Source organism: Camelus dromedarius, chromosome 3, assembly GCF_036321535.1.
Source record: "Camelus dromedarius isolate mCamDro1 chromosome 3, mCamDro1.pat, whole genome shotgun sequence".
Classification (NCBI taxonomy): Eukaryota; Metazoa; Chordata; class Mammalia; order Artiodactyla; family Camelidae; genus Camelus; species Camelus dromedarius.
Window position 1 is genome coordinate 82,379,601 of NC_087438.1, and position 16,220 is coordinate 82,395,820.

The 16,220-nt window shown below is 42.7% G+C and overlaps 1 protein-coding gene across 4 annotated transcripts in view; it reads left to right on the forward strand.

Annotated features, from left to right (window-relative positions):
* The window catches only part of TNFAIP8 (TNF alpha induced protein 8), a 119,924-nt gene that overhangs the window by 56,370 nt on the left and 47,334 nt on the right, over positions 1-16,220 (forward strand). Inside the window, exon 1 of one of the 4 annotated variants that reach the window (XM_031448876.2) lies at positions 1,518-1,872. The exons of the other annotated variants lie outside the window; for them this stretch is intronic. Coding sequence (XP_031304736.1) covers positions 1,860-1,872 — 13 coding nt within the window. The 5' untranslated portion in view covers positions 1,518-1,859. Of the gene's footprint in view, positions 1-1,517; positions 1,873-16,220 lie in introns of those variants that run through there. 4 annotated transcript variants of the gene reach the window in all.

Below are 16,220 nucleotides of genomic sequence, written 5' to 3' on the forward strand. Positions count from 1 at the left end.
TGGAATTTCAAACCTGTAGAATAGATAAACAAGATTATACTGTATAGCGCAGGGAAATATATAGAAGATCTTACAGTAGCTCACAGAGAAAAAAATGTGACAGTGAATATATATATGTTCATGTGTAACTGAAAAATTCTGCTCTACACTGGAATTTGACACAACATTGTAAAATGATTATAAATAAATAAAAAATGTTTTGAAAAAAAGAATTTGAGGAGATAACACAATGGAACACAAAAGGATGGTTGCTAAGGTATAGACATCAAACCTCTCTGAGTTACTCGCATGATCATGTAGACTAAAGAAAATAAGAAATGTGTGATATATTTGTCAGTTGGTATTTATTTGGTATTTCTTTCAGCCACTTACCTAAATTAGTAGTAAGCATTTGATTTTAATTCAGGTCAACAATACTTATTGCTATTCAAGTGCTTGCTAGGCATCAGGCAGTATGTTATTTGCCTCCCATGGTTCTCTACATCTTGATGGCAGTTCTATAAGGTAGGTGATGCTCTTCTCCTCTGATAGAACAGAATTGTTCAGAGAGGTGAAGTAACTTGCAAGTCTACAAAGCAAAGTCTACAAAACCAAGTCTACAAAATTCTGGCAGCGTGGCTGGAATTTGAATCAGGACTAGCAGATTCCAGAGCATTTGTCCATTGCATTCCACGTGGTATCTTTTTTGCTGAGTACCTAGTAGGCGCAATGCAGTGTTACTGTTACAGAAGATAAAAATGAAGTCGAGAAACTTACCACATAGTCGGGGATAAGCTAGATAGGCCACCAAAGATAACATAAGGACAACTGTGACAGGTACTCAGAAAGTGCTACCAAGGAGGCTCAATCATTTGCTGTGGGGGTTAAAGGAAGAGGCTGAGATGCCAACACCTGATTGGGATCCTCTGGAAGAGGATTCACTGAGGTGGTGCACTTACAGTGGGCTCTGTGGGACTGGCAGAACCTTGCCTGGTGGAGATGGATAAGGGAAAGATTTGTGGGTGGTGACAACTGTCAAATCCCCAGGCAAATAAATAAGCTTCTAAAAAGACTGAGAGTGGATGTATGCATGTATCTCTATGTATGTACACGTGTGTATTGAGTGTGCCTGGATGTAGTCACGTGTCCATTCTCTATAAAAACCTTACATTCTCTTCAAAAGCAAAAGAATAATGATTTTAAGTAGCAATGTTGCCCAAACTTTGTTCTCTTATTCTCCTGAGAACAAGAACACCTTTAAGCAATACTTACTATTAATAGACATTCATGTTTATACTGGCCAGGTAGGAATGAGTTATGTGTGTGTAAATTTTTTTTTTTAATTTTATTCAGGCATCTGTGATTAGGGCTGCTCCCTTTTTTTTTTTTTTTTTTTTGAAGTATCTGTTACTCTTTTCTAGCATGTTGAAACATTAGACTTCCTGTTTCTGTTTGATTTTGAAAATATCTCCTGTTCACCTATCACAGGTAATCCCTGTGTTTCTGTGCGGCTGTAGTTCAAGTGCAGGCAGCAACCAGTCCGTCCCCACTGTGGACGTGGAGACCTCTCTGGATTCACAATTAAAGGCTACATAATGCGTTCCACTATAGGTGACGAAACCCAGCTCCCAGAATAACAAGCAAGACAACTTTTAAAGTGACTGCTGTTGACCAGTGTCGTCTGTGCGTTTGTTTGGTGAGCTTATGGCTGATTTTTCGAAAGGACGGCACAGATTCTTTTGAATTATTCTCGGGGAGGGCTGACTCTCCCTGGCGGCGATGTGGATGACATAGGATACAACATCAACAGGGAGGCTGTGTATGTTCCTCTGGTCCGTGTGACTCTTCCAAGACGGTGAAACTGATTGATACGGGGGAAAATGCTGAAACTAGGTGAGTTAAAATTACCCTGAGACTCACTTGGTTGTAACAGCTTTGTCGGAATCTGGTGGAATGTTGAGATGACTAAGCACCATGGTGTCACTGTCTACAGGGAAATAACCGTTGGTCACGGCTTTAAAGTGGTTGTGTTCCATAAATCACTGCTTTTCCTTTGCTGTGACTCTCAGTGTGGAGAACGCGTGTTCAGCTGAGAGAGGTTGGAGTACTGTGGGTGGAAAAAAATGGCATCTGAAGGTTGCGTGTAAACAGTTTCATTAGTAAACGAAGGATTGAGATGTTTCAGAAAGGGGGCTCTGAAATGATTGATAACTTTTTTGCTTGCTTTTTCCTTCTTAGAATTTCTTTGTGCTCATTAACTCTCAGACGTCTCTGGTTCCCAGTGGTCTGGTAATGGCGGTAACACCTCGTGGAGACTTGCAAAGCCAGGGTGTTTATTTCTATTCTCCCATCACATAAATGCTTGTCAGAACATCGCCTCTACCATTTCTCGTAACAGCCAGTAAGCAATTTGACCCCATACTTAAGGGCTTTTGTGCTTTTAAAATACACCTTAGGCTTGTTTTCAGCCTTACTTAATGCTTCTACAAGTAGACAATTTTATTTTTAAGGTAAAATGGAAAAGTTTTCAAGGATTGAAATAAAGAAAGCATTTAAAATAGCCTTTAAAGGAGGAGAGGGTGTAGCTCAGTGGTAGAGTGCCCACTTAGCATGCACAAGGTCGTGGGTTCAATCCCCAGTACCTCGATTAAATAAACAAACAAACCTAGTTATCTCCCCCCAAAATTAAAAAACAATAAATAGCCCATAAAGTTATATTTGTATTTAACACTTTTGCTCAAGTCTGTAGATAGTATTTGTTGAGGTTTATCTAAAATTTTTATGCTGACAAGACTTTTGGGACCTTAAATGGAATGCTAGAAAGGAACTTGAAATTAGAAAACATAGATGAGTGTTAATATATGTAGTTTCTTGGCCCATGGGTTGAACCCCTGGCAGCCAGTGCTGTTTTGTAGCACTGTGACGGCCTCTGTTGTATGGTATGTGGTTACCTGCACATCATTTATATAAAACGTACATTTGCCTACCAGATGACCAGAGCTGTGCATGTGATTCTCTGTCAACTTTCTTTCTGTTTGTATATAGGCACAGTCTGTATGATATATAAAAATGGCTACGTGTCTGTGACTGTGTATCATGGTGTATATACAGTTGGGATCAGAGCCAGGCTTGGTTGTGGGAGTTTTGTGGGAGAAGTGAGTTTGGGGTAGAGTTCTACGGGGAGGTGGGTGTAAATAATGTGCTTTGGCAGAAAGAAGCATACATCAAGCTTCCAAGGCTGGAGAGATTAAGTTAAATGTATTCATGAGTAGGCATAAACCATTCAAGAGCAAACTGTAAATTATTAGTTGAAAATAGCCAGGCTGGAAGTGAAGAGAGGTCAAGGTGATAAGTGTAGCAGGCAATGGGAGGGGTGCTGCGGCGGGGGCTGGGGGGCGTCTGTTCTCTGTGCTGCTGGTAAACTTCAGCCTTGGATATGAGTATACCCAGACCACGTTGCCACCTAGCGGAACCGGCTGAAATGCACCGGGAGCATCTTCTCACTGCAGGTGAGATGAACAGTGTGGTCTCTTGGCAGTAGAGCTCGCTTCTCTTTCCCTTGGGGATTTCAGATGAAACGTTAGAGAAAGGAGATGGATGTAATGATGCTCCCTCAAATGGTATTAATTTTGACTCTAGAAAATGGAGCTGAGTATCAATATAAAGAATTTCCCCATAGACCACATTTGGAGGCTGTGATCTTTCTGAGAGTGTAGGGTGTATGTGGCCCTTCAGCTCAGAGCGTGGAGCATAAGGAAGCAGCCCTGAGAGGATCTGCGGCACAGTGAAAGCACACCACAGATGTCTCGGGGCGGGCTTGTTCCATGTGGTTATAGAGTTCATCCTGTACAGAGGTGGCAGAGGGGAGCCCTCCAGCCGTAGACAATGCAGCCCACAGACCTCAGAGCTGGAAGACATGGGAGAGAGCTGTACTCCTGCCCTCCCTTTCACTCATTAGTGTATGCATCCATTTCGCACAACTTACTGAACTCCTCCTCTGTGTCAGGGACCCCCCCAGGTACAAGGATATGCCAGTGAATAAAGCAGAGAGAACTCCCTGCCCATGGAGAGCATTCTACTGGGGGAGACAGACAATAAAGAAATAAGTAAAATATACAGCAGGTGATACTATTGAGTGCTAAGTAGGAAAAAAAAAACTGTTTTAAGTTGAATAGGAGGATAAAAATTGTGTGTGTGTGTATGTGTGTGGGGGGGAATCTGCAATGTGTATCTTCACAGAGAATGTGATATTAGACTCACTTGAAAGATGTGAGGAAGCCACACCTGTGAGTGTCCTGGGTCAGAACATTCCAGGCAGAGGGCAAGCAGATGTCAAGGTCCTGAGGTGGGAGTGGGCATGGTGTTCCAGAAACAGCCACAGTGCTGATGAGAAAGAGGATGGAGGATGAGCTGGAGACTTGGTGAGAGGCCCTATTAGGGGATAGGTTTTGGACAGTTATAATGAATCTGGCTTTCACGGGGCACAAGATGAGAAGCTGTTTGATCTAGTCTAATCATCTCATTTTACAGATGAAATTTAGGACAGAGAAATCAAGTCAGGTGTCCATGGTTATTCAGCATCTCAGTGCCAGAGCCTGGATGGGAATCTGCCTCCTAACACCTCGCCCACCCCCTTCCTGCCCAGCTGGGATGCAAACCACACACTGGCCCAGACGTCCAAGTGCAGTGGTCCAAGAGGAAGCCATGTGCTGTGGGCTCCTCCAGCAGCGGTTTCAGCAGGGTTCATCTTGGTTGTTTCCCGAGTGTGTCCTCCCCACCCAGAGAGGCCTCATGGCAAGAAAGGATCAGACTTCTTGTCTCAGAGGAGTCTTCTGCCAAAAATGCCTTCCTCTGTTTGAGTATGGCAACAGATCCTTTGGGTTTTGCCAGTGGTTAAACCCAAGAGCCTGCCATCTCGTAAAGCTACCCTACATTCATTTCTAAGCTAATTGGAATATAGTTAAATGATTTCTGTAGCCCTAAGTGTTTGATCACAGCTCTCAGTACCATACCTCACCATGAAAGTTGTAAGGTTGAATATTTCATATTACTTAAAATGAGTTTGAAAACAGGATTACCTGGTGAGGAGAGAGCGATTGGTTATTATCCAAGACAGCTTAACTTGGACAGTGTTGGTCCTACGTTTTTTGTCTTCTTGCTTTACCATGAGCCAGTTCCAGCTTTTTTCCCCTTCCATCTCCTTTAGCTCTTATGACAGTTGTCCTCTGGACACAGGCCAAATCCTGGGATCTCACTTTCTGATGAGGGTGAGACCAGTGCTAAGGAGAGAGGAGAGTGACTGTGCCTGCATCAGCCATCTCCTTTAATCACCCGTGGCCTGTATCTTGAGGAGAAAAGAACATGAGGTCTTTGTACAAGGTCGTCCCATCTTGTGGGGGAAACTAACTCATCCCTGACTCTCTTGCCCCTTCTTTCCTTTCCTCCTAAAGCAGAGCTGCCACCATAGGTAATGAGAAATTCACATCATCGCCTTATTTTCCGTTTACATTTGTTTGCATAGTACTTTGTCACTCGCTCTCACTCTCTCTCTCTTTTTTCTGCCAAACAAGGTAGTTTCATATGTTCATTTGTGTGGTCTGTCTGTAAATGAGCTCTGAAATCCCACTACCATTGGGGTTGCATTCTTTGGAATCCTTTCAGTGAAGTTCTTTGTCTCCCTGGGAGCCTGAAGGCACAGACCCCTGTGGTCCTTTGGTTCTTGGTCTTTACGAGAGTAAGTGTGTTCCTGGGGGAGCTCTTTGGAGCTGGCTTTGGTGAGAACCTGAGAAGGAGTACTTGCTGGAGGAAATTCCATTATGAAAACTCAAGATAACAAAGCAAATGTAGTGATGCAGGTGTTTTTGTGGGTGCTGCTAGGAGCAATAAGCAGGCCTTAACAAAACTTGGCAAGAAACATTTCTAGCTAAGAACAGCTATTTGCTGCATGTGGGTGACAGAGAATGAGAGTGCTCCTTTAAAGACCTCCAAAAACAGCCTGATTAAAAATGTAGCTAAGCGTGGGTGGAGGTATAACTCAGTGGTAGAGTCCTGGGTTCAATCCCCACCACCTCTATAAAAAAAATTTTTAAGCATTTAAATATCTTTAAAAACAAACAAAAAAAATACCTAGCTGATTTCTCCAGCTTTCAGAAGGTCCTTCTGTTGGACTTCAGTGTTTCACCTCTAAGACTGCCATGGAAGTAGAGAAATGCGATTAGCTGTGTGCTGTGTGTTTTTAACAAGCAGCCCCAAGTGGACTTTGAGCACATCCCAAGGCAAAATTCTGGCCTGACCTGAATAGGTCTGTGCTTTCCATTGTTGATCTGCCCCTTCTCCGCTAACTTAACACCTTCTTACCCCTCAGTGAATGTGTCCCTGAGCTTCTCACCACACCTTTGGTTCCTGGGAGATATCCTGGGGCAGGCCAGACCTGGCTCCTGGCTCCTGCTTCCAAATTAAGATCTGGAGCTTTTATACACACACCATCCCTGCTCCTTGTTCCTCCTTACAAGTCTTGCCCTTTCAGTCCCCATCAAGACAACAGCCACCCCTCTGGGGCAAGGATGGCCTCACAGAAAGTCCATCATGTAGGCCATCAGGGATGGTGGGGCAGCAGCACGCTGGGAGTGTAGGAGCACGCTCAGAGACTGGGTCCTACCTCTCAGGCTTTCCTCCCTGTCTGTGTCTCTAAGGTTTCTCAGCATCCCCTCCAACCCCAGGGGGTTAATCTCAGCTACCACTGTCATCAGACAGACAGACAAGACTTGGCCCTGTGGGAGAGGGGGCTTCCAGCCTGTGCTGGAATGTGAAGACTTTGAAGCTGCACATAAATAAACAAAATAGGGCAGTTGATCTTAAGGAATTTTGTTTAGTTTACTATAGATAGGACCTCCAGGAGAATGGCTGTCTAGGGCAGGTGAAGGGGCTGGGGCATTCAGAGGGCTTTTGGTGGAGTGAAAGGCAGGGTAATACAAAGAAAACACCCCTTTGTGATAAGTACATTAGACTAGAAGAGATGCTAGTTTATTTTTGTAGATGAAATCTGTGGCTGGGGTATAGGATTCCAGATTCCTGAGCCTTGTTCCCAACCAGCCAGTATTCCCTGCCACATCCCCGAGGGAATATATGCACAGTGGAGGAATCCCTGTGTTGTCAGTGGGTGTTGACCTAAACCTTAGTGATGACCTCGAGTGAACTAGGCTGCCCATGTGGGTCACAGAAATCAAATCCAGGAACACTGGGCTAGGCTGCAGAAGGACACGGAGGCTGTCCCAAGGGGCTGCTCGCAGAGAGGACTTCTCCACAGTGGAGATCTCAGAGATCTGCATTCTCGTCCCTCTTAAGACACTTGTGTGATGAGACTTTGGACTTGTTATAACAGCTTACTGGACCTAACTTCTCATTTGTGAACAAGTGTGAGGAATGAGGAGATTCAGAGGACCTCAAAAGCTTCCTTTGAGTACCAGCTTTCTGATTCTTAGCTTCTATGCATAGTGTGATAGGAAGTGTCACATGGAACTGAGATATGGTTGGGGTGGGGACTTAAAGCCTCTTTGCCAACACTTACGGGCAGACAGGTGATGACCCAGTTTCTGTATCGTGTGCGATAAATGTCTTAAATAGCCATCAAGTGGCTGGACTGGTGGAGCGCCGGGTGTGAACTGCTCCAAGCTGAGTGTTGTCAGTTGGATACCACAGATACTGCGGTATGAGCATGGCTGAACAGAGGGGTTGCTTCCTTTGCCAAGCCAGGCTTGGATTTTGGCTGCCAGACTTGTGTTCTGTGACATCCAGATGTCAGGGATCTTGTGGGAGCAGTGAGATCAAATGGTGATTCGTGGCAGATGCCCCTGTTAAACAGTGGTTTCAAAGCCATGATCACGTGGCTTATCCTGGAACAGCAAGCTCCACCAGTGTTTTTGGTCTCCCATTTTGTTAAGCTTCTGACTGCAAGTTGTGTTGTACCTTGTGATTTATTGTGTTTTCAGTGATCCTACCACCCTGTAACCCTCACGTGCTCTGCTCTGAAACATTAGTGCTGGAGCTCTACCTTGTAGGAGAGGTTGTTTGTTTTTAACAACAGACTGTATAAACCAGTGGTCCTAAGCGCAAATGTCTACAGGAACCAGGCAAGAAAGATGAATGTGTAAATAGTGCTTTATATGAGCAGTTGGAAGTCTTGAGGCCTGTGGCAAACTTGCATCTAGTTCCCATCTAAAGGGTTTGAAGTTCAGGTGAAAAAATAAAAATTCTCTGGCCCAAGAAGACTCTGAGCTAGATTCAGTCCTAAGGCTGCCAGTTTGTGATTCTTGGGCTATAAGCCAGCTAACTTCAGCTATCATTGGTATGTTTGCTTAGCTTCAGAGATGCCAGCTTTTTTGGATGTGAGCCTTCTGTATTTTTGTTTTTATAATGGATTTTAGCTTTTTACCTTAGATTAGAGGACTGGCTGCCATTGGTAGAAGTGGGCCACCAAAATCTTTATCTGCAAATTGCAAATACTTCAAAAGACATTATGTCCTCAAAGAAAATGAATTTTTTGAGACCTAAACAGACTTTTCTTTGATGAAGACATACAGATGACCAACAGGCACATGAAAAGATGCTCAATGTCACTAATTATCAGAGAAATGCAAATCAAAACTACAATGAGGTATCTCCTCACACCAGTAAGAATGGCCATCATTCAAAAATCTACAAATGATAAATGCTGGAGAGGCTGTGGAGAAAAGGGAACCCTCCTACACTCTTGGTGGACTTATAATTTGGTGCAGCCAGTATGGAAAACAGTATGGAGAGTCCTTAAAAAACTAAAAATAGAGTTACCATATGATCTGGCAATCCCACTCCTGGGCATATATCTGGAGAAACCTCCAATATGTGAAGATACATAAACCCCAATGTTCCTAGCCCCATTATTTACAATAGCCAAGACATAGAAGCAACCTATGTCCACTGACAGTTGAATGGATAAAGTGGTGGTACACACACACACACACTCACACACACACAATGGAATGCTGCTCAGCCACAAAAAGAATGAAATAATGCCATTTGTAGCAACATGGATGGATCTAGAGATTATCAGATTAAATGAAGTAAGTCAGACAGAGAAAGACAAATATCATATGATATCACTTATATGTGGAACCAAAAAAAATGACACAAATGAGCTTAAGTACAAAACAGGCATAGAAAACAAATTTATGGTTACCAAAGGGGAAGGAGTTGGGGAGGGATAAATTGGGAATTTGGGATTAGCAGATACACACTATTATACATGGAATAAACAATAAGGTCCTACTGTATGGCACAGGGAACTATATTCAATAACTTGTAATAACCTATAATGAAAAAGAACGTATGTATGTATTATAACTGAATAACTATGCTGTATATCAGAATCTAACACAACATTGTAAATCAACTATGCTTCAATTAAAAAAAAAATATTTCTTTGGTTCCGTGTCCTTTGGAGGCTGATCCACTTAGAGAAACGAAGATGGAAATCTCATTCTATACAGTACTGAGTATTTTACATCATTAGAAGAATTTACATCACTGAAGATAAAGAACCCCAAGCACTTGAGACTCACACACCTGCCTGGCAAGCTGTCTGCTGGGTTTATTTACTCTTCTTTGGCTTTTCCTGGTGCTGGGCAGGCTTGGGGTCAGTGAGCAGGGTGGATTGGGAGTGGGATAAGCTGGCGTTTACTCCTTCCCCACCCCTCCAGCCCTCCACCCTCCCATACTCTTAACTTCTGCATTCCTGCTTCCACCTGGGATGCCCTAGGAAGCAACAAAGAAATCAGTGAATTCATCTACTCTTAGATCTTAGTCATCCATAGGCCTTTCCTCCAAGGGACGCTTGTATTTTGAAAAGAATCTGATGGTAGAACAGAAAATAAGGCAATGTTTAGCTGAAAGTACTGTCTCTCTAATGAGAGCATTTCCTGTAGTGCTAAGAGGATAATTTCAGGCTTGGGAGCCTCCCAGGCGCCTCACAGATAACACCTTGTGTTGCTTTGCTTCAGGTAAGACCTGCCAGACCAGCACCAGCCATGAAGCTTGGAGGGGGTGTTAACTTCATTCTTTTTCATTTGCATGACTGAAACTTGTGTCAAAGAACATACAGAATTCTTGCAAATGTGTTTTTGTGTGTGATAGATGGCACCCAGTTTCCCTGTGTTTTGTGTTGACCAGTGAGAGAGCTGTGGGAATTTAAATATTCCTTCAGCCAAGCCACTCAGTCCTGCTGTGCTAAAAATGTGTTCTTTTGATCATGCTTTCTCCTCAGAGTACTCTCCCAATTTATTCCTTTCAGCGCGCTTGCATAAGTGAATAGTCCACCAGTCCTTTCTCTACTACTGTAACACCAGCTTATTCTGCAACCCCTTGCAATTGGGCTCCTGTGTCTAGTCCTGTTACTGAATCATCTTTCTCAAAGATCCCTCATGGCCAGCTCATTATCATATCCATTGGCTTCTTCTTTAGCCTTCCTTTCTCACCAGTTATTCTTCCCCTCTGGACCATTACACATGGTGCTAACTCTACTTGGAACAATTCTTCCTTCTTTTCTCTCTCACCTGCCCTTCCTTGACTAATCCCTTGACCCTCAAGTCTTAGCTTAGGCAGCACTTCTTTCAGGAAGCCTTCCTTGATAACTCTCTCCCCCAGGTCTGGTTTAGATATTTACCCTTGGGGCCTTCACAGAACCCCACACTTTTGTGCTATTGCACTTATCATACTATATTTTCACTAGTGTCCTTCCCCCTCCCGCCTGTACTATAGCTCTATGAGAGCAGGTACCATGACTGTTTGATCTACACCATTTGCCTTACACTTGTACATGATAGATACTCAGGAAATGTTTGCAAAATGAAGAACTACATAGATGAAGTTGACATCTGAACAGTGACTTCTACAGCTTCCTCTGGAGCAGAGGATGAGCCTCTGACTTCCTCCTTCAACCTTTGGTTCTCCCTGGGTCCCTTGTACCTCCAAGTAGATATGTAGAGGGATTGTTACAGGCTGTCAATAAATAGTAACATCTGACCCTGAAGAAGAAGACAGGTGTCAGGAAATCCTGACCATTCCCATTCAGCCACTCATGACCGGGCAGTAACCCTCTGCATTGCTTACGTTGAACAAGTAGTGGCCACATGTTGATGGAAACAGTGGAATGCGTGAGTTTTAAGGGTTCTGACCACCAGCAGAATGGGATGCACGTCATTCAGGAGACTATTCTGTCATCATCATGGAGGAGGAACTGAATATCTGATTGGCAAATGCAGACAAACATAGACTAAGAGTTAGAGGAACTAATAAGTATTGTGTAGATGGTACAGTACTTTCCAGGCAAGTTAAGAAATTTTCAAGATAATTTTAACTATATGCAATTTCACTTTACTGATTTCAGAACCCATTGTCTCTCCTCTCCCTTTTGAAAACATTACTGCCGTGTATTAAGAGCAGTACATCTGTTCTATAGATCTGTGTATTGGGCAGGCTTCCTAGAGCCATGAAGAAGAATGTGGTATGTCGATCACATGCTTCTTCTTGTCTCTTGAAATTGGTTAGAAATAGGGGACGGTATATCTCAGTGGTAGAACACATGCTTAGCATGCACAAGGTCCTGAGTTCAATCCCCAGCACCTCTGTTAAAATAAATAAATAAACCTAATTACCGCCCCCAAAAAAGCTCCACAACAAGCAAACAAAAAAAGTATATGAAGGATGTGAAAACGAATAAATAAATCAGTCTTAAGAAAAAGAAATTGGGTAGGAATTGTTGACTAGATGTAAAGACAATGAAAAAGGACAACTTTATCAGGCAGGGTTTAGTGAGCAAATGTAGGTTCCTATCTATATTACAGAATAATGTGATCAACAGCAGTAGTCTACTTTGTTAAAAAAAAAAAAAACAAAAACAAAAACGTGTGCCCCTTTTGTTTGGTGAAGAGAAATGCAATCTGTTGGAAATATTTTCATCAAAGCCTGTGAGGTCTGTAGGAGCAGAAGCAGCTCGAGCACATCCCCACAGTGGTGGTCTCCCTCAGACTTCAGACTCAGACGTGTGAGGCAGACCCACCTCCCCCCTTGCCACACCTGTTCCTCCGCCAGACTTCCCCTTTTCTGTTCATGTCTGGCTCCCTCTTCTTCCAAGTCAGCCAGGCTCGAGCCTCCAGGTCAGCTTTGCTGTCTGGCCGTTCTGGCTGCTCCCTGTCCCTCTTCTTTTGCAGCATGTGGCCTGTTTGCGTTGCAGTAAAATTATCTGTGCTCTGCTCGTTCAGACACACCACAGCCAAGAGAGAAGTAGCACAGAATGATGTCAGAGGACCCGCATTCTGGTCTCAGTTCACATTCAGTCCTAGCTAAGTGACATTGGGCCAGCCACTTAATTTCTCAGAGGATCTGTGTCCTCATCAGAAGCAAAGGGAGCCAGTAAGATCTTTTCCTTACAGGCTTATTCTGAGGGTCAGTGGCAGTGTATGCAGAAGCACTTCAAGAGCTAGACAATACCAGCTTGCTGACGCATAGTAAGAGGTGAGAGATGTTCTGTCATGTGCAGAGCAGAATACCTAGCACATAGTAGGTGCTGGACAAATTATACTTATTACTGCTGGTGATGTTAAGCATAGCTTCATTTAAACATATAAATTGTTTGTTTCTAAACTGGGTGGCTGGTTCAGAATTTGGTACTATGGCCAAGTGGGATACCTCTTCCATCCTCTGGTCCAGATAACAGGGTATTTGGTACAACTAGGATGCTACCTTTTTACATTCACCTGTTAATTTCATCCATTAAGAAAACAGATGACAAAATTAATTACATATTGTACAACGATGGATCCCAAATTGGCCTTAGAAAATGCAGCCTATTGTAAACGCAAACAGCCTCTGAGGGAAAGCTGGCTCCTAGGAGATTTGCTTAATAGAATGTTTATCTCCTGAGAGAAGTTCATGCCTTGAGTAAAGAGGTGTCTGGAATTCTCATCTGGGATTTATTAGTATATATATTCAGGTGGCCCAGTACCGGATGCTAGTTCTTAACTGAAAGGAAACAACATTCCCACTCTGAGAGAGGTGAGGCTGCTGCTTTTTTAAAGTGTGCAGCTGCTGGGGGGTGGGTATAGCTCAAGGGCAGTGTGCATGCTTAGCATGCATGAGGTCCTGGGTTCAATCCCCAGGACCTCCATTAAAAAATAAAATAAATAAACCTAATTAGCTCCCCCACCCAAAAAATAAAAATCAAGTGGGCAGCTGCTGCTGGTACCTTGCTGGCCCTGGGAATTCCACCATCTGAAATGGAATTTTGTTCAATCCATCTTATTAAGGGCACCTAGGACAACTGTGGTGGGTTTGGTAGGGGGTTGGTGAGGTTGCCGCTGTAAAGATAAGTACAGTCCATTAGTTGAAGCCAAGACTCCAGTGACTTCTTCTGGGGCTGTTTGCATTTGCTCAGCACTCTGTTTATGAGGATGTTAGAAGGAAGTGCATCCATTCTCTGCTTGTTGTAAAACAGAAGGTTTGCAGCTGTCAGAATTATTTTCTTCTCCGTTCTTTATCTGATAGAGTTTTGGATTGTTGCAGATTACCAGCCTCAGCTCTCCAAATGCAATGCAAATTTTCTTTTCTTGTTTTCTGTCTTTGAAGATAACAGATAATTTTTGTACAGAGTTTCTTGTAATGTACTTTTTGGGTAAGGGGAAATTAAGATTATCCTTGTATATGTGTCATAATTCAATATTATGAAATGATTGGATGATTATTTTATTAGTTATATACTGCCTTCAAAGCATACAGTGTGTTCCCCTGTCTAGAAAGGAGGAAAAAAATACAAGATACAATCTTGCATTTCAAATAGTTTACAAATTTGCCGCAGAAGACAGCTAACATCAAGAGTAACAACTTTAATTAAGTATGGTAGAAATTCACAGTGGATGTTTAGTTCACTGTGGGCTTTGGTAGGCTTTAGGGAGGAGTTGAGACCCAAGCTAAGCTTTGGGGTTAAAAAAAAAAAAGGAGGTAACATAGCAGAAAAAAAAAAAAGACTTGCAGCCCTGCTCCCACAGTGTGACTGCACAAGATATTATGATGTGTCATAAGATCTATTTTCAGTAATTTCCAGTTAATGAAAACAAGTGTCAGCATTTCTGAATGATTATTTACTTTTCAAATCATTCATATCCACTTGTGTGTGTGTTGGGGGCGGGGACATGATTTTTCCACTAGCAGCGTCATTCACACTCATTTGCTTTGCCGATGCTTTCTTTGGGAGAGAGAGGTCAGTGGTCCAGCTGCGTCCTGTGCACCTGGCCCCCAGCCTGCTCATCTCTGCCATCTTTGTGGGTGCAGGGACTGAGACAGCCAGTAGTTGTGACAGGTATGAATTATCGTATTTCTAGCCTCAGTGAGCATTTGAATTTTCAACCCATGCTCTCCTTTAAGGGAAATCAGCTTAAATCTATTAGAGAATACCAGCTACAAATGATAGTTTGACTAACAGCTGTGGGGATGGAGGGAAAAAAGGCCTACCCAGGAAACATTTTGTCTGTGGGACTTAGTGAGATTAGAAATAAGGGGAGACAGAACAGCGTAAGTCAGTGATAATCATAGGTTTCTAGTCACCATTGCCGAAGTAAGAAAAAATTTAATATTATGAAGAGAATCAAGATATTGGGGTGGGAGAGGGTACTGTCTGTGCCTTCAGGTGTATGATTACTCCTAGACAAGATGAGACTGAGGAACCATCCAAGGAGACAGTTCCTAATGGCAGCTGGGAACGTGGGCTGGAGCAAAGGTTCCTGACATCTTCACTTATGGAGCCCTTAGTATCTCAGTAATTTAAAAAATTTTGTGTGTGTGTGTTGTTTTGGGGGGCGGGGGGGAGGTAATTAAGTTTGTTTGTTTGTTTGTTTGTTTGTTTATTTATTTTAACGGATGTACTGGGGATTGAACCCAGGACTGCATGCATGCTAGGCGTACACTCTACCACTGAGCTATACCTCCCCAAACTGGGTCTCAATAATTTTTCATGTCATATCTAGGAAACAGGAAATACATAACAATTTCCTTTATTAAGAGCTTAGGTCTAAGTATTTATGTACTAATAACTTTGTAGCCATGTGAAAAAATAAGACACATAAACTGAAAGGTTAAAGAATAACATTTTTATTTCATCCTTCACCCGTTACTTACCAATGGAATGTGTACATCTTTTGGGCCCTGCAAGTCTCAGGCAGGAGATGAACCCCAGGATTATATGAATGGGAAAGTTTAATATAAAGAAGTGTCATCTGGCAAAACTGTATGGAAGCTCCTAAAAGCTTAAAAATAGAATCACCATCTGACCTAGTGATCCACTTCTGGGTACCTACCCAAAAGAATTGAAAGCAGGGACTTGAACATATATTTGTATACCCAGGTTTAATAGCAGAATTATTCACAATAGCCAAAAGGTAGAAGCAACTAAAGCATCCATTGATGGATGAATGGGCAAACAAAATGTGGTCTGTACATGCGATGGAATATCACTCAGCTTTAAAAAGGAAAGAAATTCTGACACACTCCAACATGGGTGAACCTTGAGGACATTATGCTAAGTGAAGTAAACCAGTCACAAAAAAGGCAAATGCTGTGTAATTCCATGTACACGAGGTACCTAGAGTAGTCAAATTTAGAGACAAATGTTGAATGGTGGTTGCCAGGGGCCAAGGGGAGGGGAAAATGGGAAGGTAGTGTTTAATGAGTATAGAGTTTCAGTTTGTTAGTTCTGATGAAAAGTGTTCTGAAGATGGATGGTGGTGAGGGTTGCACACGAGTGTTTGTGTATTTAAAACTACTAAATTGTATACTTAAAAATGATTAAGATGGTAAATTTTATGTGATGTGCATTTTACCATAATTAAAAATAGTACTAGAAAGAAAAAATATTTAAAAAGAAATATTAGCTTTGATGACGGCTGCCTGTTAGGAAGTAATGAGAATTCTAAAGAACAGAGGAATGGCAAATATAAAGAACACCTACTCTCCCTGGGTTTGAGAGAGGCCACCAAATGCAAGCTTCCCTCTTCTCTTCTACTCCAGACTTTGTTGGAGAGGGAATGGCTGGCCATGGCTCCTGGGATGGCAGAGAAGTCACAGTGGTGCTCTGCTGGTAGAACTTGCTGGAAACTCACCCTCTAGGATGCTGAGGAAATCTGTTCATGGGGAGGCTTCTCACTGGAAGCTCTCTGATA